General features: G+C 55.0%; 3 protein-coding genes across 8 annotated transcripts; 1 reads left to right on the top strand and 2 right to left on the bottom strand.

Moving 5' to 3' along the window:
• Nucleotides 1–351: 351 nt before the first annotated feature.
• Nucleotides 352–7,860, bottom strand: Srms (src-related kinase lacking C-terminal regulatory tyrosine and N-terminal myristylation sites). 2 transcript variants are annotated; one of them, XM_003462798.5, is made up of 8 exons: nucleotides 7,070–7,850; nucleotides 4,479–4,600; nucleotides 3,973–4,139; nucleotides 3,348–3,489; nucleotides 3,061–3,219; nucleotides 2,338–2,519; nucleotides 2,098–2,254; nucleotides 352–1,903 (listed from the first exon to the last, which is right to left on the bottom strand). In XM_003462798.5, the coding sequence occupies exons 1-8, from the start codon at nucleotides 7,471–7,473 to the stop codon at nucleotides 1,710–1,712; spliced, it is 1,527 nt and encodes a 508-aa protein (XP_003462846.2). In that variant the 5' UTR covers nucleotides 7,474–7,850; the 3' UTR covers nucleotides 352–1,709. The 2 variants fall into 2 exon arrangements, with proteins under 2 accessions (XP_003462846.2, XP_063104086.1); XM_063248016.1 differs by having other exon boundaries at nucleotides 1,765–1,903; nucleotides 2,129–2,254; nucleotides 7,070–7,860.
• A 1,491-nt stretch (nucleotides 7,861–9,351) lies between these two features.
• Nucleotides 9,352–22,039, bottom strand: LOC106025977 (uncharacterized). 2 transcript variants are annotated; one of them, XR_010047244.1, is made up of 4 exons: nucleotides 20,665–21,189; nucleotides 19,685–19,756; nucleotides 10,402–10,502; nucleotides 9,352–9,854 (listed from the first exon to the last, which is right to left on the bottom strand). XR_010047244.1 is itself a non-coding variant. In XM_063248015.1 (4 exons), the coding sequence occupies exons 1-2, from the start codon at nucleotides 21,862–21,864 to the stop codon at nucleotides 19,725–19,727; spliced, it is 642 nt and encodes a 213-aa protein (XP_063104085.1). In that variant the 5' UTR covers nucleotides 21,865–22,039; the 3' UTR covers nucleotides 9,352–9,854; nucleotides 10,402–10,502; nucleotides 19,685–19,724. The 2 variants fall into 2 exon arrangements, 1 of the variants encoding a protein (XP_063104085.1); XM_063248015.1 differs by lacking the exon at nucleotides 20,665–21,189 and adding an exon at nucleotides 21,255–22,039.
• On the top strand, nucleotides 21,358–24,310 carry Fndc11 (fibronectin type III domain containing 11). 4 transcript variants are annotated; one of them, XM_063248013.1, is made up of 3 exons: nucleotides 21,877–22,006; nucleotides 22,895–23,052; nucleotides 23,217–24,310. In XM_063248013.1, exon 3 carries the CDS (start codon nucleotides 23,227–23,229, stop codon nucleotides 24,226–24,228), a length of 1,002 nt encoding a protein of 333 aa, XP_063104083.1. In that variant the 5' UTR covers nucleotides 21,877–22,006; nucleotides 22,895–23,052; nucleotides 23,217–23,226; the 3' UTR covers nucleotides 24,229–24,310. The 4 variants fall into 4 exon arrangements, with proteins under 4 accessions (XP_013000060.1, XP_063104084.1, XP_003462845.1 ...); XM_013144606.3 differs by lacking the exon at nucleotides 21,877–22,006 and adding an exon at nucleotides 21,358–21,478 and having other exon boundaries at nucleotides 22,895–24,310; XM_063248014.1 differs by lacking the exons at nucleotides 21,877–22,006; nucleotides 22,895–23,052 and adding an exon at nucleotides 21,773–21,865.
• The last annotated feature ends 259 nt before the right edge of the window (nucleotides 24,311–24,569 follow it).

Genomic DNA, 24,569 nt, shown 5'->3' with positions numbered 1-24,569 from the left:
GTTCAACTGCAAGCCCCCTTCTGTGCCAGCTATGGGCGAGGCCTATGGTCAGTAACTGTAAATAAACTGGTGTCCACAGGGGAAGCACTAAGGTAAACTCTATCCCCTCCAGGGGACAATGGCCGGAAGCCTGTCTTCCTGTCCCCACAGCCAACTTCCCAGGACGGCTGCTGAACCTGCCCCCCAGGAAGCTGGAGGCAGGGTCTCCAGAGACCTTGAACAAACACCACCCCCCTGCTCCTGTGTGCCTGAATTAAGTCATCTTCCCATTGCTGGGACAAAACACCCTGCATACGCTACTGTCTGAGTTGGCGCTTTGCCTCTGTGAACAAAATACCTGCCACGAAAAGCTCAGAAGAAGGAAGATGTATTTCAGCTCACAGTTTTAGTTTCTTTCCATGGCTGGTCGACTTCAAAGGGAAAACATCTGGGCGAAGAAGGATACAGCAGGGGAGACCCGCCTGCCTCAGGGCACCCAGGAGAGGCAGGCAGAGTCTGAGGGAGAGGAACAAGCGGGGACATGAAACCTCCAGAGGCGCAGACCACACCACTGTGTCCCCATCTCGCGCAGGGCTGGTGCCCCTCCAAGACTCTAGGTCCACCTCCTTCCTGGGTCTCTGGGGCACCCCATGACCAGCTTCCTGCCACATGCCCACCGCCTGAGCGGCACCAAGCCATGAACCCCACAACAGCAGTCACAGAGGTGGCCAGTGTTCTCAGGCCCCAGTCCCCTCTCCAACCCTCACCCCACCACTGCAGCTTCCAGGGTCAAGTCAGCAACATGGAGCCATAAAGTGCCATCCTCAAGGTCCAACCCCATCTGGGGCTTTTTTCTGACCAGAGAGTCACTTGTCACCTACTTGTCAGCGTACCACTGTATTCTGCATGCACTGCCCACTAACCTGCCATCCAGGAAACCACCTCTCAACTAGCGCCCACTTGAGAACCAACTTGGAGATGCAGGTCCTCCCCTGGAAATGGCTGAGTGCAGCTGCTGGCCACCAGCCTGCCCCTCCTGTGGCCTGACGGAGCTGCCTGCTCCAGTCCCAGCCTGCAGGCTCCAGCCAAGCCCAGAGAGGCTCATGCCTCTGCCGGATCCTGAGACTGGATGGGGTCCAGCTCCCTCTCTCTCCTACTTCTGCGAGCTGTGACAGACCTCTTCACCCCTAGCACCTAGCTCTGGGTGGAGGGAGCTGCTGTGTGTGTGGCATGGCTGTGCCCATGGCTGAGTGGATTATACTTATTGAATGTTGCCCACATGTGCCCACATTTGCAGTGCAGGGGGGCACAGCCTGTCCCCAGCTGTGCACAGCATATGCTGATGTGTCTGCTTTGAGATGCAGCACATGGTGACATGTGGGAACTCAGGCCTCTCCTCTGGCCCAGCGAGGGAGTCAGGGAAGCTCAGGGGAAGAGAGGGGGCAGCCACTGGGCTCAGGGCCTTCTCCTCCAGTGCTTCCACGAACTCCACTTCTGGGCTTTCTCCCTTCTTCTGAAAATGCCAGGAACACCAGCCACACAGGGCCAAGGACCTCAGCCCTTCTGCCATCTGGGGGGCCATGTCAGTGCAGGAGGCCCTTGGCCAGATGTACAAAGGCTGTAGGGTCCTGGCCATGTGGCCTCCCTGGGATGTGATACTGACAAGCGCTGTCCTAGGAGATGCCCGACCAGAGCAGCAGGCTCCGCACAACCCTGGCCCAGAGCCCCAGTCACGTGAGGCCCAAGTGCAGGCGCCTGTGGACAGTGTCCAGCTTCTCCTGCAGCATGGCAAAGGTAGGCCGCTCCTCAGGTCTGCTCTTCCAGCACTCCAACATAAGCATGTACACTTCCACCGGGCAGGCTGCTGGGCGGGGCAGCCGGTACCCACGGCTGAGCTGCTGCAGTGTCTCATGGTTGGTCATTCCTGGAGAGGGTGGCATGAGACAGCCAGGATCACTATGCAGAGCTCCCGATCCCAGCCTCCTTTACCACCAGCTGGCCTTGGCTGGACCTTTCTGCCCCAGGAGTAATCTCAGGGCCCAGGTCCAACACCCAGGGCCAGTGACCCCCAGGGCAGTGTGTGCTGGGATGAGGCCTGTGTCTCCCCAGGGAGTGCACCTTCGTAGGGACACTGGCCATAGGTGAAGACCTCGAACAGCAGGATGCCGAAGGACCAGACATCAGACTTCTGTGAGAAGATGCGGTAATTGGCTGCCTCAGGGGCCGTCCACTTGACAGGGATCTTGGAGCTGCTGCTTGGGGAGTAGATGTCATCCTGGGGACAGGAGAGGTTGGTGTGAGCAGACAGCAAGCTCCCTGCCTCCCACAGGCTCAGAAGCCTGGACCTCTCCCACTGACCTTCAGTAGCCGGGCCAGGCCAAAGTCGGCCACCTTGCAGGTGAGGTCGTCGCCCACGAGCACATTCCTGGCAGCCAGGTCCCGGTGGACAACATGCTGCTCCTCCAGGTAGCTCATGGCCTCGGCCACCTGGCAGGTGAAGCTCAGCAGGACAGGCAAGCTCAGTCCCTGGCCCTCGGGGCCTACAGGGGAAGAGAAATCAGAAGTCAAGGGCCAGAGGGCCAGGGCCCAGGAAGGCACAGGGCTGAGGTCAGTTAGGGCTCAGTCTCCTCATCTCTAAGCTGGAGTGGGGCGGCACCATGGAGGCCACGGTGGGCGGTGAGTGAGGTGGGAAGAGGGTGTCTGTGCTCACCTCTCTTCTCAGTGCAATCTTCTCAGACCCCAGGGGAGACCAGGGGCAGAGGACCCGAGAAGGGCTGGGTATCCCAAGCTGGCTGGGGCCATGGTCACGTTACACAGAGGCTGGTGACCCTGATATATCCCCTCCCTTGCTTGGACTCTACCCTAGCCCTGGAACCACAAGGCTCTGAGTGTAGTGAAGCCAGGACCCCAGACCCAAAAACCCGGTCCCCGTCGGCTGGAGGCTGACAGGGGTGCATCTGTGTAGCCTGGGCCACATGTCATGTAAATAGGTCCCAAGACACCTCCAGGCCTAGAGCGGCAGCTGCTGTCCTCCCAGGGTGACACGGGCTGCTGCTGCAGGGCACGGCGTGGTGTACTCACTGCCCAGGTAAGCCTGCAGGTTGCCCTTGCGCATGAGCTCAGTGACGATGTACACAGGCTCCCCCACGGAGCACACCGCGTGCAGCCGGATGAGCCGCTCGTGCCGCAGGCTCTGCAGAGCCTCGATCTCCTTGGCGAGGTCGGCCAGTTTCATGTCAGCTGCAGGAGAGGACTCTGCTCCAGCACTGTCCGTATCACCTGCCACCACTGCCCTGAAGTTCCCAGGGTCTGAGGGTGGTGGGTGCTGGGCCTGGGCTTGGCTGGAGGACTCGGGCACAAAGCCTCACCTGACTTGATGACCTTGACTGCCACGGGCACAGAGCCCAGCCACACGCCTTCCCACACCTCCCCAAAGTAGCCTTCTCCCAGCTTCCTCCGAAGGACAAATTCTGAGCGTGGCCGCTCCCACTTGTCCTGCGCCAGGGGCTTCTGTGGGAAGGAGGCGTTCAGTGCTCGGCTTGCTGCCCCCCTGGCAGGGTGGACATTCAGCAGGGGCCCGCCTCCCCGTCTGTCTTGGGCAAGCGCAGCAGAGACCCTGGGCACCTCTGCCCCAGCACACATTGACCCAGGATGGTGCTGGCCGTGGGAGTTGATTGCTTCGGGGACCTAAGTGGTGCCTTTGCCTGAGCCGGATATTTGTCACAAACACTCATTATCACCACCGGCTGGGCTGTTATTACCAGACCAGAGAAACTAGATCGCTACCCTGGCCCCTTGTCTTAGTTTGTCTGGGACAGTCCCAGAGCTGGGGAGGCATCAGGATCGCATCTCCTCCCACAGCTTCTGCCCTCCAGGCCTGCACAGCTGTGGGCACCTCCCTCAGGTTGGCTCCTGCCTCCTCCTGCTCCCCTGGAGCCGGGGCTGGGCCCCAGAGCCGGCTGAGTGATTGAGAGGGGGTCCTATGCGGCCCACCTGAGGCCTGCAGGGCTGCAGCAGGGGGCTCTGGATCCGCTTCCAGTTGGCCTTATAATAGGCGAGCAGCTCCTCCAGGCTGGGAAAGAGCTGGCCCTCCTGCAGGTAGAGGCTGCCGCCGGGCGCTGTACAGATTCGATAGTGGCAGACTTTAGCCTGGGCTCGGACTAGAGGAGCAGAGAAGGACACTGTGCCTCAGCAGCAGCCTGTGCAGGCACCACCACCCAACCTCCAAATGGCCTGGATCAGACTGGTCGCAGGCCCCTGAGTGGCCAGTGTTGTGTGCAGTGTGGGGCACGGGCAGGGAGCAGAGAGAAAGTGTTTAACAGATTCTCATCAAATGGATGAATTGTGAATAAGCAAATGAAAAAAAGAAGGGAGAGAAAGGAAGAAGGGAGGGGAGGACAAGCAGATGGCATGACCAGATGAGTAAGGAGCCAGTTCTCGCTGGGCGGCTGGCCTGCTGCCCCCCTGCTGGGGACAGTCTCAAGGGGCCTACCAATTACCTGAGAGTGAGTAGCTCCCAAGGCTGCTCTCGCTGGGCCGGATAAGGAAGGCCCCTGGTGCATTGGCAGGGGACAGGAGCAGTTGCTGGGCCTGGGTCCGGTTGATCCCACTGAAGTACCAGCTGCAAACAGTAGGCACTGTGGTCACCTCACAGGCCCAGCCCTGTGGGACCCTGGCCAGGCTTGGGCCTCAGCTATCTTGCCATCTCTCAAGGCAAAGGCAGAGCCAGGTGCCATGTTGGGGTCCTGGGTCCCAGTGCTGCCCTCAAGGGCCCTCAGGGCTGAATTGGGGACCACTAAGGCCAGCACAGAGCTGACCCAGCCACCATCGGTGATCTGAATGCTTCCCTCTGCCACTGAGCCAGTCCACTCACCTGTGAGCCCTGCTGCAGATGACTTGGCTTATGAGTTTCCAGCCCCAGCTACAGGCTAAGAATTATGTTGAACCCATCAAATCTGAAACTTTTCTGACCTCTGAGGAGGGTTCACTGGGAAATAGGGTCCCCCAACAAACTGGCTCAGAACCATGTACTGGGCTGCGGATACGGCCAGGCAGGACATGGGTGCTGCCTGACTGGGCACAGTCGGTCGATCTACCTGGGGAAGCTGGTTAGATGGAAGCTGGGGGCTCCTGGAGGCCACTGGATCCAGGCTGGCAGAAAGACAGGAGAGGCCCACGGGGAATTTGGGGAGGAAAGTGCTCAGAGCACCTGTGTTCCTCTGAAAGGCCAGACTAGGGCAGGTCAGTCTTGAGTTCCCTGGCCTCACCCACACAGACGCTCCCTCCCGAACTGGGGAGCTCCCTCTCCCACAGGGAGACAGGAGCTCCTAGGTACCCACTCCTTAGGCATCTAGATGTACAGGACCCCATGCCTGCTGTCCCCTTGCAGGTGACCATCCATGTAAGTCACACCAAGTATGGCTCACTCATACCCAGGAGCCAGAGACATCCTGGGGAAAGACGAAGTCCCTTCCCATGCCACCCACTGTATGTGGCTCTACTGCCCAAGGCCCAGGCGTGGTCCACACCTGGCCCAGCTCCCTACCCCAAGCCTCCCACTTCTGGGACCTTGCAAGGAGTGAGGTGTGCCAGCCCTATGCTGGGGACCACAGCCATGCAGGAAGTCACAGTGAGCACAGCCCCTAATCTACCCAAATGGGGGAATGCAGTGAGCAGGGATGGATGGGAGCCAGTGAGAGACCACTTAGGGAAAGGATGAGAAAGCGAGGGACCCGCAGGGTGATGCAGAGCAGCCCACTCAGCAGAGGCCACAGGGCTGGACTTGGGTTGGAGATGTGGACACAGCTGGAGAAGTGATGGGGAGGAAGGGGTGGATACAGGCCCAGGCCTTGAGCTTTGGGAGATGTGCCTCGGGGTCTCTTCCGGAGTGTGGGGGCGCCTTAGCAGCTGATGATGCCAGGAGAGGCAGCCTTTCATCTCCAGGCCCAGGTAGTCATTAGTTTTCCCCACAGCAGCCTTGCCTGACCCCACCTGCCCTGCCTGTCTACCAAGCCAGCAGCCTCAGAGCCACATAGACTCTGCCTTCCACATCTGTGTGGCCCCTCCCCGTGATGATAGCTGCCAGCAACCTTGGACAAAGACCTGAAGCTCCTCGAAAGCTTCTTCCTGTGACTCCATCCTCACTGTCACAGGAAAGCCCCAGCATCTGTGAGCACTATGGTCCCCAAGATGCTGGAGGTGGCTCTGAGGATGCTCAGACCTGAGCTGCTCTGCAGAGGGCAGGCCCAGGGCTTGGGCCCAGCGGAGTACAGGAGCTGCCAAGTGCGCCACTCGCTTGGCTGGACTGCTACCCACCAGCTTTGACCTGCCCCTGCTGCTTGGCCTTTCCTAAAGGAGGCAGGACTTGCCCATCTTGACTGTGTTACTGACTGGAATGACAGCAACACCTGGGCTGAAAGGCAGGCAAGGGACACATCCCAGGATTCAGATCAAACAGTTGAGGCCTCTGCACTGCAACCACCATACAGCAGGGCCCAGCTTGGGGCTGGCACACAGGAGTCATGGGCTCTTCCTGTACCTTAGGAGGCTATGCAGCCTGCCCCCTCCAAGAACACCGCTGGGGAGCACCGAGCCCCCAGATCACAGGCCATGGATCGTGCAGGCCAGGAATCCACGCAGGCCACTTGCTGCCAGTGGATCCCCCATCCTTGTGGACCCAGAGTCCCCAGACAGGCCATCTGCTCCACACCTGGACAGGCTCAGGGGGGTTTGGTAAGTGTGAACTCTGCTCTGGCCTGGCTTAAAGCTCCGTCCAGTCCTAGAGGCCCCTGCACAGCTCCTAGAAAGCCGAAGTCCCTGCCAGGAGCTCCTAGAGCAGCAGGTGCCCAGCTTGCCCCGCACCTCCCAGCCCTTGGCCTTCCAACAGGAACCGCTCTGTGATCACCCTCGCTGGATCCCAACACAAACGCAACAGCCTGGAGCAGAGCTCCATCGCTGATTCGGCCCGACCTGCCCTGAAGCGGCCTGGTTACCCCTGCTCCCGCGCCTGCTCGGTCTGGCGTCCACAGACATTGGGTCAACAAGATCCCTGGTCCCTGCCTTCCCACGGGGGTTCGGCGTAGGTACTCACGGCTGGTCTGCGAGCGTCTCCGGGGCAGCCTTGGCCACGTAGGTGATGGGTACCAGGCCGGCGCTGGGGGGCCCGGAGAGCCTGCGGGCGAGGATGTAGTCGCCTTCTTCCCTGAGCGCGAAGAGCCGGTCCCCGCGGCTGACGCTCAGCTCGGCGGCGCAGCGCGCGGTGAAGTCGTAGAGCGCGCGGAAGATCTGAGCGCGCGGTGCCGGAGGACTGCGGGGCTCGGCGGGGCGCTCGGGCGCGGGCTCCGCGTCAGAGCCCCGCGGCACCGGGCCGTCGTCCTCTGGCTCCTCCGCCGGCCAGATCTTGTCCCAAAAGAAGGACAGAAACGCCAGGCGCTTCCTAAGGAAAGGCTCCATGCCCGCGGAGGACTGCGGGCCGGGGCGCCGGTGGAGACGCATAGGTCAGCGGCAGGTGCGGGGTGCTCCCTGCGCAGCGCCCCTACCCGGCGCGCGCTGCGGAGTGCCAGGTCGCACCCGCTCGCGACCCCTCCAGTGTAGCTCCCACGAGGCCCCCTGCCTGCGTCCCGAAGGGCAGGGCAGAAGGCGGGCCCCAGCCCCGGCCACAGGGTGCCTCTAGTCCTGGATCCCTGGGTGTGGCAGTGAGGATCCACAGGTGCGAGCCACTGAGCGGGCGCGGGGCGGGGCGGGGCGAGGAGGAGGGGGTCCCAGCTGGAGCACCCGGGCCCCGCCCACGCAGGAGGGCGGGGCTCTGTCCGGAGGGCCGGAGGGCAAGCGCGAGGGAGTCCCAGCTTCCACGCCACGGGTCCATGCAAAGCACAGCTGCTCAGCACCAGTGGGCTGGCCCGAAAACACCGTAGGCAAACTAAACTAGCCAAACTTCCTAACACCACAGAGCTCAGTGCAGGGCAGTGCAGCCCCGCAAGCGCAAGGGCAGCGACCCTCAGAGCGCAGTCAGCTCAGCACACCACTCTTCCGGTGGAAAGCAAAAGGCAGTGGTTCAAGGTTTGGGGGAGCGCCAGGCACGGGTGACAGTGGATGTGACAGTGGGGAGGAGGAGCTGGGGACGTGGGCCAGGGGGCCAGCACGCAGGCCAGAGTGGCAGGGAAGTCCCATATGGGCTCACCACTCAGGCGGACCCCTCACAGGGGCGAACAGGGGCTGCTGCGAGTCCCAGACAGCCCAGTCCTTGAGCATGGCGGTGGGAGGGGGTCTGAGGGGTCACCACCTGCCTGTTGCTTCTCCTCGGCTCACCCCCCAACACCTACGTGATCTCAACCAGGCCCCACGCCCATTGCAGGATTGCCACAAGCCCTTTCTCAAGGGTCCCACCTCAGCAGTGCACGGCCTCGCATTCTGTGCTGCAGGGTGCAGCAGGCAGTGTGAACACTGCCCACCCAGTGAGGCCTCTGCCTGCTGGCTGCAGATAGAAGACTTCCTGGACAGTAGCCCTGGCCCAGCAGCCATGCAGCCGTGATCCCTGTGATAGGGGATCCCAGGGAGCCCAGGTGGCCAAGGCCGTCGGGCAGCCTGAGAAGCCTAGAGGGAGCCCTGGCAGGCCAGGCCACCTGGAAGCTCATCTTGCTGGGGAGGAAGTGTCCAGAACAATGTAATTACAAACGAAAAACGGGGTGGGGGAGGGCCTTAGAAGGGGATTTGGGGCTGTCACTGCACAGCCCTGCAGGGATTTGGCCATCATCTCCCCTTCTGTTTTTGCACAGCAGTTTCCTTAGGTCTGCCATACCTAGTTTTGCCTCTCTGGTGGGAAGCCCAGCTGTCTCCAAGAAGCCATAGAGAGCCCACCTTTGGCTGAGAGGCTCCCCCATGTTCTGACTGTGTGGGGTCAGGCATTTAGGGCACTGAATGCAAATTCCTCGCAGATACTCCCTGTCCTGCAAAGCCACGAGTCCTGGCCTCTGGGACTCAGCACATTCCATGTGCTGCTGGAGCCTGAGGAAGAGGGGCAGAATCACAGAGGAGGGGTGAGCAGTGATGAGCATGAGGCCCACCCCGCTGCTGTCACAGAGGCCCTTAAGGTGAAGGGGTCTTCTTCTGGTGACTGGCATGGAAGGTCCGAGTCCCCAAGAACGCCCAGAGGGAGAGATGCCTAGAGGGTCTTCAAGGCCCAGGCCACAGAGTTCCCAGGAAAAGTGGCCATTCCTGGACTGTCCATTCCAGAGGGCTCTGCAAACCTACACCCTCCCTGACCTTTTGCCCTACCCTAGCCCCATTCCTCACTCTGCACCCCCCAAACCCTGTACTGTTAGGTTTTTCCTTGGCCCAGTAGAGAAGCAAAAGCAGAAAAAGAAAGAAAAGAAAGAGGGGAAAAGGCTTTTATTGCAGATTCCAGAGGGCTGCAGAAGAGCGGAAGATCCCTCTGAGGCAAATAGAGAAGCCCCTGGGCTTTTATTCAGCCTGACAGAGGGTGGAGTCTGAAGGGGCGGGCACAATGACGTATGGACAACTGATTGGGGAATGCTGGTACCTGTGCACAGGCAGAGGGTTTCATTTCAGCTTGGAAGAAGAACGTGGAAGTCAGTATTGAGGGCGCACACTGTCATCTTTAGGGTCCAGCGCATGTTGGGCAGGTGCTGTGCTGAGCCTGGCCGAGCTTCACAAGGGTGGAACCCATCATTCCCATCTTTTGGTTGCTAGGGGGCAATGACTCTCTCAGACTGCCTCCTGCTGAATGGGCATCCTGATGAGGACTGATATCCTCACTGTGATGATGGACATCGCCCATATAGAAGCTGGTGCCTGGGGTGTCAGCCAGGATGAGATGTTCTCTGGTAATGGAGGCCCACATCCCAGATTGAATAAATCTTGAAAAAAAGTTTAAATAGACAAGGAGCTATAAACAAAAAATAAGTAGCATGAGGGGTCCTGCAAGGAGAGAAGATAGGGGGCCCAGCCTCCTAGGGAAGACCAGATGGAAAAAATCTTTGTGAGAGGCCTCCTTCATTATCTTATGACATTTTTATAAATCTTTTGATTATATATGCTTAAGACCTGCTATATGCTTAAGACCTGCTATATGCTTAAGACCAAGTTCAATTGAGACCTGCATTAATTAAAATTAACCTCTTGCTATTTATCAAGGTTAGTCAAATCTGCCTTGGAACCATGTATGGAGCCTCTCAGTTTTTGATAGTGCCAGCCATCAGGATGAGTCACAGCCAGTGTTTGACAAAAGTTGTTTTTTGTGAAAGCTTGGGATATTTTCCCCCCTGGTGACTCTCCTCAGACCCACTCTATATCATAGATCACTTTCCTCTGTGGTCTCACAGTCTCCTTAATCAGAAGACCAGGGACTCACAGAGTTATGAGATGTCACTGTAGAGATTCTCTTATACCTGGGTCTTCACTGACCTCAGAGGGCTGGAGCCAAAATACTGGCAGTCCTCGTAGTCCATCTGACTTCTTAGTTTTTGGTCTTCAAATCTCAGATGTTGAACATCCAGAAGAAAATACTGATAACATTACAGTGTAATAAGGCAGTAAGCTTAACATTATTACCATATCTTAATACCAAGCACCCTAGAACACAAAGTAGAACTGTTATTTCTATCAACCATAGATGTCTTAGTATTTAAATCCCTGTAGAATGTTAACAGTTACATATTTTTCACAGAAAATTTGAAATCAAAACCATATATAATATTATAGTATGACAGTTACCACATTTTACAACAATTTGAATTTGCATTTGGGCATAAAATACCCCGTTTAGTCAATTATTCCTATCTAATACATAAAAAGCTTTTCTCTAACTTGTTGACCTTTGGTGAGATATACATCACATAAGTTTTTATTAAGGGCAGAGGTCAGAATCTATTGCCATAAATAATCTCTGTTTTACATTTTTGGAAGACCTGTACATGTGGAAGCATGAATACATTAATACACTATGAGGTTAATAACAATCTGTCATACCTATATTTAGACCTTTATATCAGAGCATCTTTAAACCAAAAAATGTATTACATTATTTCTTTTGATGATGACCAATGTGAACATACTACTTTTTTTTTTTTCTGGTGCCAGGGATCAAACTGATGACCTCACATTTGCCAAGCAGGTACTCATGCCGCTGAGCTAACCCCCTGAGCCCTCATATTACATTTTTTTTTTGTCTTTTTGCAGTACCAAGGATTGAACCCACAACCTCATGCTTGCCAGGCAAGCACTATGCCACTGAGATAAATCCCTAGCTGTGAACATTTTACAATAATTTATTTTTGTAACTTTAGTTTGGAAGTCTTTCATAAGGTTATGGAGATTGATTGAGTGATTGAGTGACATATAGACAATCTATATATATTGCACACAGAAACATTCACAGTTTAACAGACATATTATAAACTTAGATGCACTCAAATACATTTGGCTACTTTGAATTGTAATTACTTTTATAGTTTTCACATTCATAAGTATAAGTAGACTAGTTAGAACATTTTTGCAGGTCAATTAACAGAGAGTTCTTATACTAATCAAAAGGAATAAAACCTTTTATATCTGTGAAAGCAAAGACAGTTATTAAAGCAAAGAAAGCCATTAGGAAGTCATAGGAATTAATGCCAAATTTGAGCTCTTTATATATAGTCATGGAGAAGCAGCTTAGTCTATGAGAGAGTTGCGATAGGTTGCAAAGGAGGACCTGCCCCCACAGACTGGAAGGGGCAGCAAGCAGGCGGCCACCCGGGGTGGCAGAGGCTGGGAGGAGGAGGTCCGGTTTGATGGGCAGCCAGGAGCAAGGCGACAGAGGGGTGGAGGAGAAACAGAGGGAGAAGGGAGAAGGGAGGGAGGAAAGGATGAGGACAGAGAAGAACAGGAGGTTTTGTGGAGAAATGCGGGGGAGGCAGAAGGGACCGCGGGACCATCCGGTGACGAGGTGACCGTATGGAGTAGGCCAAAGAGCTTGGGCTGCTTCACATGCCTGAGTGAAGAAGGGAAATGCCCTGAGAGCAGAAAAGGCCTGGACAGAAGGAATCCCTACCTACTTGTCATTGCAATAGGAAAATTGTCGCGAGCGTGGAAGGTGACATCATCAAATGTCTCCTCTGCCGTGTGGCAGGCGTTATTGAGCTTGTACTGTGGTCAAACAATCTGGTGTATAAACAAAGTAGCTTTTTAGGCTTAATATCTTTTTGGACACTGAGAATTTTTAGTTGTCTTAACAGGCACTCGAGCGGCATGTCTTTTTTGGGTTGGGAAGAAGCGTTGCTCATTGTGACCAAATCAGAGGTGAGCCAGAGGCTACAAAGGCTGAGCCACCAGGCCTTGAAGAGTCGTCACCCTTCTTAGGATTGTGTGAGAGAGAACCCCCCAACACCTGCACCTCGGTTGTCACCGAGGGAACGAGATCCAGGAGCCTGAAGGATGTGGTCCAGAGGATGTGAGGGAAATCCTGACATGAGCTCACAGTTTGGGAGACCGGAGCCCTGAAGTGAGAGGTGGCTCCCCTGTGAGAATCGAGGTGGGTCGCTGTAGGATGGAAGATAGAAACAGCAGCAGCAGAGATGAGAAAAACGGGAGCAAAAGAACGAAAAGAGGCGGCTTGTTGACCGGGGAGGCCACACCGGGGTGGCCCTGGGAACCACTCGTCCCATCGAGCTGAGTCATGGCACCAAAAATACCAGGTTTTTCCTTGGCATGGTAGAGAAGCAAACGGAGAAAAGGAGAAAGGCCTTTACCTTAAGCATAGGAGGACTGCAGAAGAGTGCACGGTCCTCCGAGGCCAGAAGGGGGCTTCTGTTTGGTTAGACAGAGTTTGAAGGGCGGGCAGAATGACTGACTGACGGCTGATTGGGGGAATGCCGGTGTGAATGCGAGGCTTGGTTTGGAAGAACTCGGAAGTTAGTTTTGAAGGGACACCCTGGCATCTTTCGGATCCAGTGCCATGTTGGGCAGGTGCCATGCTGGGCCTGGCAGAGTGTCACACAGGCAGAACCTGTCATATATCCTCATCTGTACCCTCACACCACGACACTCCACACCTCCCACACACTCTGCTCTCCACACCCTACACCTTCTACACCCTGCAGCCCTGACCCTGAGCTGGCCTGGCCCCAGCTCCAGCTGCACAGGCACCGCCCGACTGTGTGCCCTGCCTGGGAAGCCCCGTCCCTCCGACATCCCTCATCTCCCTCCCAGTCCCACACCCTCTCCCTCCCTCCTCCATCTTCAGCGTCCACAGCTCACAGCCCAGGCCAGGTGAGAGTGCTGCAGCAGCCAGCCAGAGCCCCCCAAGTCGCAGACCTGGGCCCTCCCCCTGGAGGTGCTAGCTGTATTCTCTCCTTCCTCCCCTCACTCATGAATACACTGGACCGGCCAGGCAGCCTTGGTGCCCACCCTGACCCTGATTCTGCCACTCACCCCAACTAGGTGGGATTGCAGAGTGCGGGGAGGCACGTTGGGGATCACTCTGGACAGGGTCGGATGGCCCAGCTCCAAATCCCACTAAGGACTGACCGTGGGCGTGATGCTGAACCTCTCTGTGTAAGAGCACTGTAGCCCCAGTAAGGACAATGACCAGGTGACCTGGGGTGAGGCAGGCGCTGGGTGCCTGGCTGCAGCTGGCTGCAACAGCCCTAGGCCCATGTCTGGAGGCCACAGCTATGGGGGTCTCTATGACGGGCGGGGGTGTACCTCCCTTCTCCAGGGTGGGGACCACCCTCCTGGCCCAGGGATACTGTGTCCACAAGATCAGCAGATCCTGAGTGTTCGTGCTCCCCAGGTTCAGGGATGACTGATGACCAACTAGTCCATCCCTGGCTAGGGGCCGGTGCAGGTTGGCAGTGGGAAGGAGACACTGTGGCACCCAGGCCAGGACAACAGAACCAGGCTGTGGAGAGTGACTGGGCTGGACACCATGAGGTTCTGGGGGTGTGGACCTGTCCTGTGTCTGTCAGTGTTGTAGCTTGGCATAAATGACGCCAGCTTGAGCCCTGCATTTCGCTAGTGCCCTGCATTCAGGAAAATGGAAAACTACTCAGGGTACAAGTCCCAGGAGAAAAGCAGAATGAGCTGTATCCACAGGAGAAAAATTAACCTGCTCAACAAAAGCAGCAGGACACAGGTGTCAACCAAAAATTAATGAAAGATTCGAGCTACACTATTTCCAACAGGGTGTCTTTTGTGATTCTCTCTTCAAAACTCTGTAAATTTCCAAGGTGGGAGAGGGTGTCTGCATACAAGTGGTCCTGAGCTCAGGCTGCTTGGATTCCCATGTTGTTGTCCACAAACCCACCTTATTTGGGGGCACGCCTAGATTATAGGATCCAAGCCTCTGTTTGAGAGGATTGTTCCTCAGGGGGACTGCCCAGAGACGGTCCTCATCCCTAGGAATCTCTTTGTTTCAAAGAGAAAACAAAACCCCTGGATGCTAATTCCAAGGGAGCAGTCCAGATTCTTACCGTAAGATTGTTGTATTTTTTGTCGTGGGTGTCGCTTGGGGGTCTTTGGAGACTCTGGATGCAACATTAGTTTCCAAGACCATTCTCAGACCAAGACATTGGCTGAAACTGTTGGCCAAAGGTCAAACTAGTTTTCAGTGTCAGTCTGTTAGTCTCTGTCTTTGTCTTGTTTGTCACCAGTTTAATGTTTGTTATTCACGTAATTGGCTCAGTCTGCTTTTGCTTTTTGTTGTCTTTGCAATGTGTTCTTACCCATTTTCAGGAATTTTGTTGGAGAGCCTCTTCCTATGGTGAACCTCTTTACCCAGGGAAGCGCCAAACTTTTTGTGAATTTAAATGGCCCGCTTTTGGAGTCTCTTGGCCTCCTCCGGAAGGGACTTCTAACCTCTCTTTCTGTTAGTAGGTCGACCTCAACTCTGAAAACAACAACACTGCTGCCTCCGCAGCTGCCGCTGCTGCTGTTGCTGCTGCCGCCACCGCTGCTATAGCAGTAGGTAGAGGGGTTACCTGCCCCTGCCTGCAGGCCTCACAACTGCTGTGTGCCCCCGCACCCCAAAATCTGAGGGTTCCTACTGCAGAGAATATCGGGCCACCCCTCCTCTTCCCTGCATGCTGAGCTTTCAGCAGAGCATGGCATCTTAACTGTTTCCTGGCACAGCAACAGCAGCAGCACCAGTGACCAGACAGCGGCAACCCCAGAGGAACCAGAGCCAGAGCCAAAGCCCACACCGTGTGGCCAGGGCAATGATGGCTTCCAGCTCTCCGGGCCAAGAGCACGGCAGCAGAGTGACTGTAGTGCCCCTTTTCTGGGCTTCTGCCCCAAGCTCACACTATTCCAGGTAAGGAAGCTCTCCTACGGTTTCACCAGACTCTGTGGGTGCTTTTAAAAGCAGCTGCTTGGAAGCCAACTAATCTGTCTAAGCAGAGGTGAGTTAGGGACCTGACCAGGCTCCAGCTGCGCTCTGGGAGCGCCTCCTATGCACCTATTGATCCGCAGGCACCTGAGGATAGACATGCCCTAAATATTGCATTTGTCTCCCAGTTGGCCCCAAATATTTAAAAAAGCTTTAAAGGCAAAGGTAAAGCACTCTCAGAGTTAGTGGAGATAGCTCAAAAGGTCAGCTTCTTGGTAGACACAGGAGAGAGCTATTCAGTCCTACAACAGCCAGTGGGTCCCTTGACTCAAATCAAGACGAGCAGTCAGGAAACAACTGGAAAAGTAAAGGCTTACCTTACCCATGGACTCAGGCCAGCATCACGGACTTGAGCAGAGGGCCCCTGACCCACTTCTTCCTTGTCATGCCCGAATGTCCTTACCCCTGATCGGAGGAGACTTGCTCTACAAGTTACAGGCTCAAATCTCTTTTGAGGGCACAAACCCCTCGGTGACTCTTGGGTTTCACAGAGAGACTAGAGACCTTAGGGAGCCAGATCTGAGTGACCCCCTCTCCTCCTTCTGCTATTCTTTTTCTTGCCCCTTGACTAAATGACACTTGTTTCTGGTGGACTCGCCCCTGGAAGACTCCCCTCCAACTTTGTTGCTAAAGAGATTCATGGGGTCTGGACAGTATCCAACCCACTGGACTGGCAATCAGCCTTGTTGTCAACCTTAATCCTGAGGCCACCCCAATCCAGGCCTGCCAATATCCACTCAGCTTAGAGGCCAAGGAAGGAATTTCCAAGCACATTCAAAGTCTAAAAGAGGCCAGTATCTTGATTACTACTGAGTCAGCCTGGAACACGCCTTTGCTATCTATCCAGAAGCCTGGGACTCCAGACTGTCGGCCTGTCCAAGACCTCCGAGAGGTAAATGAGAGAGAGTCATGACTCTGCACCCTGCTGCTTCTAACCCATGCACTTTGTTCAGCTTGCTGCCTCCTATACACACCTGCTTCTCCACATTGGGCCTGAGGGATGCCTTCTTCTCCCTTCCATTGGCTCTGATAGGGCAACCCCTTTTTGCCTGTGAATAGACCCTTAAATGGGGGAATCCAGACAACTGACCTGGACACATTTACCTCAGGGGTTCAAAACGCACCAACTCTATTTCATGAGGCCCTGAGGAAGGACCTACAGGATTTTTGGTCAGAACATCCCTGTCACAGTTCTTCAATATGTAGATGATTTACTACTGGCCACCAAAGACTTATCCTCTTGTCTGGAAGCCACAGACGCCCTACTGAGACTTAGCCAAACTGGGCTATCGAGTCTCTGCCAAAAAGACAGCTCTGCCTGCCCAAAGTCACTTATCTGGTGTATGTATTAAAAAACAAAATGGGCTTTGTAAGATAAAAGGATTGAGGCTATCTTAAAAATCCCTTCCCCAAAGACTAAACATCAGATTAAAAACTTCTAGGTGCTTTGGGCTACCTCTGGGTTTTGCTGAAATGGCCCAGCCACTCCACACCTCTACTGGAGGGGATCCATCTGGACCTCTAACCTGGACTGAGTTAGAGGAACAAGCTTTCAATGATTTAAAACAGGCTCTTGTGAATGTTCCAGCCCTGGCTCTCCCTGACTTAGCCAAACCTTTCCAATTACATGTGGCCGAGCGTCATGGGATAGCAAAAGGGGTCTTAACCCAGGACCTAGGACCCTGGAAGAGGCCCATCACCTACCTTTCCCGGTGCTTAGACCCCATGGCTGCAGGGTGGCCAAATTACCTACAGACAACTGCAGCCACTGCAACCAAGGAAGCCACTAAATTGACTATTGGCCAGAGACTCCAGATAGTGGGTGGAGACACTATTGTGGTCACCTCCTGATAGGTGCAAGCTTCCCAATGTTCGCATTGTCCAGCACCAAACTCTTTTACTGGATACTGACCGCACTGAGTTCCTATCTACTTCTGCCCTCAATCTAGCGACTCTCCTGCCTGATGATGACCCCTCAGTGCTGATACGTAATTGTATGGACATTATTGACTCAGTCTCAAGCCTGGGAGCTGACCTGACTGATGTCCCGCTTGTCCAGCCTGAAGCCTTCCTTTTTACAGATGACAGCAGTTACCTCTAAGGTACACAAGTGGCAGGAGCTACAGTGACCACTGAAACTGAGGTAATATGGGCCCAAGCTTTAGGGTTGGGAACTTCAGCTCAGTGGGCAAAACTGCTCAAGCCCTAAGATGGGGACAAAAGTTGGTATACTTTCGCTACCATCTATGTGCATGGGGCCATTTATCAGAAAAGAGGACTACTAACAAATCAGGAAGAAAGATCCATTATCCATTGTTTGGGGCACCAACGAGAAGACACCCCAACAGCTCATGAAAATGAGCTTGCTGTTGAGACAGCCAGAAAGATGGCACTAAAACCAGTGGGGCCTACAATGCTCCTCCCAGCTCTCCCACCACCCATGCTACTGAAGTCATCCTACTCAGATTCAGACTTGAGACCAGCCAAGAGCCTAGGAGCCCAACTTTCTCTGGAAGGCTGACAGATCGTTGGGACCCCAGCTCATCCAGGAGACCCATCAGCCACTCACTTGGGGGAACCAAATTAGCTAAGGTATCTTGTCTGACTAAAGAGATCACCAAAAGTGCCCACAGTGTCTTCAAGTGAACCCTAAGCTGGCCACCACTGATGTTCGAAAGAGACACTGAGGACTCAACCCTGGAGACCACTACGAGATAGACTTTACTGAAATGGGCCCAAGAGGGAGACATAAATATCTCTTAGTTCTTGTAGACACATTCACCAGATGGCTTGTGGCACATCACTCTGACTGAATCAGCAATCATCATAGCTAAGAAACTCCTCTCTAAGATAGTGCCTCAATTCGGTATGCCCACCTCCCTGGGGTCTGACAATGGCCCAAGTTTCTTAACTCAGATCACTCAAATTTAGCTGCAGCTTGAGAAATCAGTTGGAAATTACATTGTGCCTACTGGCCCCAAAATTCAAGCCAAGTATTGAGAACAAACAGAACCATAAAGGAAATTATTTCAAAATTGGCTCTTGAGACTGGTAAAAATGTTGAACCCCAAAAAACGAGGCCCCAAGATGTTGTTCAAAAAAGGGGGCAAGACATCTTTAAAAGAAGCACTTTGCCGGGCGTGGTGGCTCATGCCTGTAATCCCAGCACTCGGGAGACTGAGGCAGGAGGATCGTTGCAGGTTCGAGACCAGCCTGAGCTACAAAGTGAGCTCATGGCCAGCAGTGAACTGCATAGAGAGACCCTGTCTCAGACACAACCTGTGTTGGAATCTGCAAAGCTGCGTAATCAGGTTAGGTTACAGGGCATTTTTAAGAGGAAAAACCACAAAGAAGAGAAAAGGGGAGGGACCTTATACAAAAAGGGAGTTATCTCTGCAAAATGTTTTACAACCAGGGCCAGTTGGTCCCGGGACCGAGTATTTTATAATTAGTGGTCAACAAATTTTTTACAACCTAACGGTCAGTTGGTTCAGGGACCAAACTGCTGTTCTGGAAGGAGATAATTCACAAGAGTCGAAACAGGTCAGGGTAATGACACAGGATAGTGGCGCCTTAGCCAGGTTACAACAAAAATTGGGTAAGTCTCCTTCCTCTTGCCCTTCTGGTTGTGCGATGTATCCCCTACCTCCAGGACATCAGTCCTAAGGCCAACCGCCCTCTTTGATCCCCGTGTCCAAGCTGATAAGTTGGCTGCAGTCACTAATGGGGAACTTGTTAAGTCCTTACCGGCTCTCCAGCCCTTCCTGCATTCAATCCACAGCTTGTTCCAGGGCCACCAGACCTCCTGAAAGACCTGATGACCCCCCGGCAGATCAATCTGGTGATCAAATTTATATCAGAAGGAGAGGCCCACATCCCCAGGCGCCCGCTGGGAAGGACCCTAGACAGCCACCTTGAGTGCTCCCAAGGCCGTCACGGCTGCTGCAAAGAGCCATTGGATTCATCATTCCCACTTCAAGTCTGCAAGACCAGAGACTCTAGCTAAGTGGACCAAAAGTAAAACTCCAAAGATGTGGCCCTAAGTCTGTTTACCCAGACAGACCTAAGTCTGTCCACCTCAAACCTGGATTCCAGTTCCTCATACTAGTGGAGACAGGGACCTAAGTCCCTCCCTTTGGGAAACATTCAGGGCTCTGGACTTTGTATTCAGTATGTAAATTTCCCCTTGAAGCACTCCTCATTCTGAATTAATCGTAATTCAACTGTGTATGACAAAATGTCTCTTACCCCCTCAACCAACACTTGGTCTCCCCGCCCGGAACTCAGTTTGCCTGTACAAACGGCCTCACCTCTTGCACTCACCTGGCTGTCTTTACTGGACCTAATCCTGAGCTCTGTATCTTCACTCAGGTTCTTCCCAAGTGTCCTGGTATTCTGGAGGAGGGAGGGAGGGAGCATATGAGGTCCTCATGAGAGAAAAAGAGGGCCCCAGTCCTAGTTCCTGTCCTTTTGGGATTAGAAGTAACTGGTTCCACAACACAAGGAACCACAGCCCTCATAATGAGAGGCCAAAATTACCAGATACTAAGCAAAAAATAGATTGGGATCTAGCACACTTGAATGTAATGTCTGCCGCTTGGAGAAGTCTCTAAACTCCCTGGCCGAGATGGTCCTTCAGAACCAGTGAAGCCCAGACCTCCTATTCTTAAAATGGGGAGGTCTATGCCTAGCCCTTGGTGAATCATGTTGCTTTTACACCAACCATTCAGGAGTTATTAGAGACAGTCTTAGCTCAGAAGGTGCCTAGCTGATAGGAAAAAAGAGAAACATCATCAACAGAGCTGATAAGAAAATCTGTTCACCACCACCCCATGGCTGAGCACCCTACTCTTGGTTCTGGCAGGATCATTCCCAATATCCCAAACCAAGTCCAATCTGTTTTGACCAGGAATCAAGGATTTGATTCATCCACTAAAACCAGTGGGGAATGCTGAAGCCATCTTAAGCCCTACATTTAACTGGTGCCCTGCATTCAGGAAAATGGAAGATTACTCAGGGTATAAGTCCCATGGGAAAAGCCGAATGCGCTGTACCGCTGAAGGAACAGGAGAAAAATTAACCTGCTCAACAAAGAAGCAGGATACAGGTGCCAAGCAAAAAATTAATGAAAGATTCGAGCTAAATTGTTTCCAAAAGGGTGTCTTTTGTGATTCTGTCTTTTTAAAACTCTAACTTTCCAGTTTGGTGCCACTTGTTTGGACCGTGAAAGGGGAGGGACTGAGCTTAGTTAATTAAATTCCAAATTTATCAACTTGTCTGCTTAGATTCCTATATTGTTGTACCTTAGTCAGTACCAGGCTCCTGGTGACACTGCGCTGCAGATGCTGGGAGGACTGTTGGTGAAGGGTCCCGAATCTGCTCCCCATACAACTGTATGGGAATCCACCCATCTCACAATGAAACGTTCCATTAAAAAGATGGGAAATCAGGAATAAGAAACAAAGTGGGGCGGGGTGGGGCGCTGGGGGGTACATGGAGGAAGAGCTGCTGCTCCCCCACCCCCGGGATCTCCTGCTGCTTTTGGTGCCCTCCCCGCGCCCTGGTGCCAGCCCCTCCCAGACCTGAGACAGCGACCCTTGGTCCAAATACTCTAGCTCTCATCCCCTGGACACTTAAATGAACAATGACCAGCAAAGCCTGTAATCCAGGCACTGGGGAGGCTGAGGAAGGAAGATCACTGTGAGTTCAAGGCCAGCCTGAACCACACATTGAAACCCTGAATCAATGGGGCAAAAGGAAACAAAATACCAAAACCGAAATCGAAACCGAAACCGAAGACTATTTGCTTTTTTTTTTTTTTTTTTTTACTATTTGCTTTTACTGAGTTAGAGCCCAGGCTGGGAGGGAATGGGCACCCCACCCACCCACCCACCTCTGCCTCCTGAGACCGCTGCCCTCAGGCCTCCGGGGTAGCAGGACTGGCTGATCTGAAAGCCACCTCCCAGGGGCGGGGTCACGCCCAGGCTAAGGGGGCTGCGGCTGGGCTGACCAGCAAGCTGGGCAGACTCGACTAGGGACAGCATTCTCCTGGGAAAGTCGCCCGACTTCCGGTTGGAGACAGCACCGGGACTCCCTCCGCTCTCCACCCGCCCCAGGGTGAGGCGGGCGCCTCGGGGTGTCCCGCACGCCGCTAGAGGACATCGTTTGGCTTCCTGGTGGGGGTGCTGGGTGGCGACCCCACAGGTCCGGAGTACCGTCTGGTGCACAAGCGTGCACAAGGACCTGCCGAGGGCTCCAGGGGGAGCCCCACCCCGGCCCCGGGTCGCCTCTTCTCCACCCCCGCAGAGGCTTGGAGCCCCGGGGAAGCCCCGGGGAGCCCCGGGCCAGCGCGGTGCGCAGGGGCCGCAGCCCCGACTGTAAGGAGCCCTGCAGCCCGCAGCCCGCCCAGCCGCCGCCTCGTCCTGATGCGGGCGCAGAGAAGCCAATTCCGAGTCCCGGCCCCGCAGGCCGGAAGGGGCGTCACAATGGCGTCCGGTCCCCATGGTAACCGGGGGCGGAGGGAGAGGCCATCGCAGAAGGGATTGGATAGTTTGCCGCGGGGCTCCGTCCGCCTAGAGGCCCCGCCCAGGCCGGGGAGGTGGCCTGGCTCTCAGAGAGTGGGCTGGGTGCTCGGGAGAGGAGGGGGTAGGTAGAGGGGCTCGGGGCGGAGGCGCGGGGGCTGGGAGCTGACCAAACTGAGGGGCGGAGATCACTGGGACAGGTTGTCTGGGAGAGGCCGCCAGGGGGTCAGAGGTGAACGGGGTGAAGCCAGCCTTGCAGCCGCTCACTGCTTTTCCTAGGCTCGGGATGCACCACCCCCTCTATTGACACTCAAGAGCTGGGTACCTGGGTTTGGGGACAAGGGGTGCAGGATGGACTGTGGGGTCAAGTGTTCAAACCTTGGAACCAGCATGAAATAGTGCTGTGCACCTGTAGTCCTACCTAGTGAGAAGCTGGAGCAGGAGGATCTCTCGAGCCCAGGAGTTGGTGGCCAGTCTGGGCAACATAGAGATACCTTGTCTTCTTGGGGAAAGGGAGGCCAGGTGCAGGTGGCAGATATTGGTAATCCCAGCTATTCAGGAGACTGAGGCAGGAGAATCACAGGTCTGAGGTCAGTCAGTCCTGGAAATTTGACAAGACGCTACCTCAAAATAAAAAGGTAAAGAGGGCTGGAGGTGAAGTTCAGTGGTAGCTGCTTGCCTACTAAGCACCCACAGAGAACCAGCTCCAAGCTCTAGCCTCAGGCTGCCCTCTGTGAGGTGGGGGATGGGCGATGGGCCCTACCCCTGTGGAGGCCTCACTTGGGCTGTCAGTGAGCGCTTCTGGGTGCGCGAAGGCCTTCATGGGCAGTGAGGGCTCTGTACCAGGAGCTGGGACCATGGTGATTCCTCAGGGCCCTGTCCTCCGCTAGCCTCATATGACTCTGCTCTGCAAAGGTGGGGGGATCCCCAGGGGAACTGGTGGGTAAGGATGGTCCCTGAATGCTCCGAGGGGGATACCACACTGCTCAGAACCCGGTTCCCTTCATTGCAGTGAGGGCACTGCCGTCGCCCTCCCCTCCCCTGGCAGACGAGGAACGGAGGCCACAGCTGACGTGTGGCTGGGTTTCTGTCTGGACAGCTCTGCCCCCGGAGCCCACCTAACCCTGCCCTGTCTCATCACTGCGAAGGACGACTGGCCCTGCAGGAGAGGTTTTCTGGCCCCAGCTTTTGTCTTGATACACAGCCAATCCTCTGTCCCTCCACACCCCCTTCTCAGAGGGTTGTGCTTGGGGAGGGTGGAAGGCCAGTGTGGGGGCAGCAGGGAGGGTTAGGCTCGCCTGACTCTGCAGCTCACACACAGCCCTCCCTACCAGCTCCCAGACAATGACCTTCCAGGTGGCAGGCCTAGGCCTAGACAAGATGAAGCTGGATAGTCCGCAGTCTTTCCTGGACACAGAGGAGGTGGAGGAGGTGGAGGATCAGCAGCTGCTGGAACCGGAGGCATGGAGGACCTATATGGAGCGCCGCAACACCCTGCGCGAGTTTCTGACTGCAGACCTCAGTCCCCACCTGCTCAAGCGCCACCACGCCCGCATGCAGCTGCTTAAGAAGTGCTCCTACTACATCGAGATCCTCCCCAAGCACCTGGCTCTGGGTGACCAGAACTCATTGATGCTGCCCAACACCATGTTTCAGCTCATTGACCCCTGGAAGTTCCAGCGCATGAAGAAGGTGGGCACGGCGCAGACCAAGATCCAGCTCCTGCTGCTTGGGGACCTGCTGGAGCAGCTGGACCGTGGCCGCCTAGAGCTGGACTCCCTGCTTGAGTCGCCGGACCCTCGGCCTTTCCTGGCCGGCTGGGGGCTGGTGGAGCAGCGCCTGGTAGACCTGTCAGCCACCATGGACAACTTCCTGGCCATGATGGTGCCGAGCCGCCTGCATATCAAACACCGCTTGGTGTCTGACATCAGGGCCACCAAAATCCCACACATCCGGCTCATGCTGAGCACCAAGATGCCAGTCATGTTTGACCGAAAGGAGTCAGTGGCCCACTGGGACTGGGTCAGCCTGCGCTGGTTTGTCACCGTCCAGCCGGCAGTGCCGGAACAGTTCGAACTGCGCTTCAAGCTACTGGAGCCACGGACACAGCAGGAGTGCATGCAGTGCGGTGTCATCCCAGTAGCAGCTTGCACCTTTGAAGTCCACAACCTGCTGCCCAATCGCACCTACAAGTTCACTGTCAAGAGGGCGGAGAGCTACACACTGGTGTATGAGCCCTGGCGGGACAGCCTCACCCTGCAGACCTCTCCAGGGCCTCCTGAGGGCTTTACCCCCAGTCGGCTGGGCAAGCTCAGCCCGCCCCTGACTGCACCTTCTGAGAGATGATTTTCTAATATTTATCCACTAATAAAGAGGAGTATACATACGCTGAATTAAACAAACCTGCTTAGGGTTTAAGGTGGCAGCAGGTGTATGAGTGTTTTCCTCATAGCACAGCACCCCGTAAGCCCCAGAATGCCCTCAGCTCTTGCAGTCTTTTCCAGGGAAACCCCAGGCTGGACCTTCTGGACGGCTGGAAGTGCCATCTTCTGACACCTGGCTGCCACCTCCAGAAGCTCTGCAGCACTGCTTGGCCACCGCTGCCCTGGTGCGATGGCAGACTCAGCCTTACCAGGGCTGCAGGGACGTGAAGGGCACTAGGAGAAGGGGAGGGAGCCAACCTTTAT

The sequence above is a fragment of the Cavia porcellus genome, unplaced genomic scaffold, assembly GCF_034190915.1.
Source record: "Cavia porcellus strain 051 isolate PalLab524CR breed Dunkin Hartley unplaced genomic scaffold, mCavPor4.1 scaffold_5, whole genome shotgun sequence".
Taxonomy (NCBI): domain Eukaryota; kingdom Metazoa; phylum Chordata; class Mammalia; order Rodentia; family Caviidae; genus Cavia; species Cavia porcellus.
Note: the sequence above shows the minus strand (reverse complement) of the source record. Positions and strands in the feature narration are given on the sequence as shown.

Bases quoted from the DNA above. Each gene is read 5' to 3' on its own strand.
- Srms (XM_003462798.5), bottom strand. From the start codon at position 7,473: ATGCGTCTCCACCGGCGCCCCGGCCCGCAGTCCTCCGCGGGCATGGAG. The intron at 4,140-4,478 runs GTAATTGGTAGG...CTGCTCCTCTAG, and splicing joins TGGGAGCTACTCACTCTCAG to TCCGAGCCCAGGCTAAAGTC. The intron at 1,904-2,097 runs GTGCACTCCCTG...CACCCTCTCCAG, and splicing joins TGGCCAGTGTCCCTACGAAG to GAATGACCAACCATGAGACA.
- LOC106025977 (XM_063248015.1), bottom strand. From the start codon at position 21,864: ATGGGGACCGGACGCCATTGTGACGCCCCTTCCGGCCTGCGGGGCCGG. The intron at 19,757-21,254 runs GTGGGTGGGTGG...TCCCTCCTCCAG, and splicing joins AGCGGTCTCAGGAGGCAGAG to AATACCAGGACACTTGGGAA.
- Fndc11 (XM_013144606.3), top strand. From the start codon at position 23,227: ATGACCTTCCAGGTGGCAGGCCTAGGCCTAGACAAGATGAAGCTGGAT.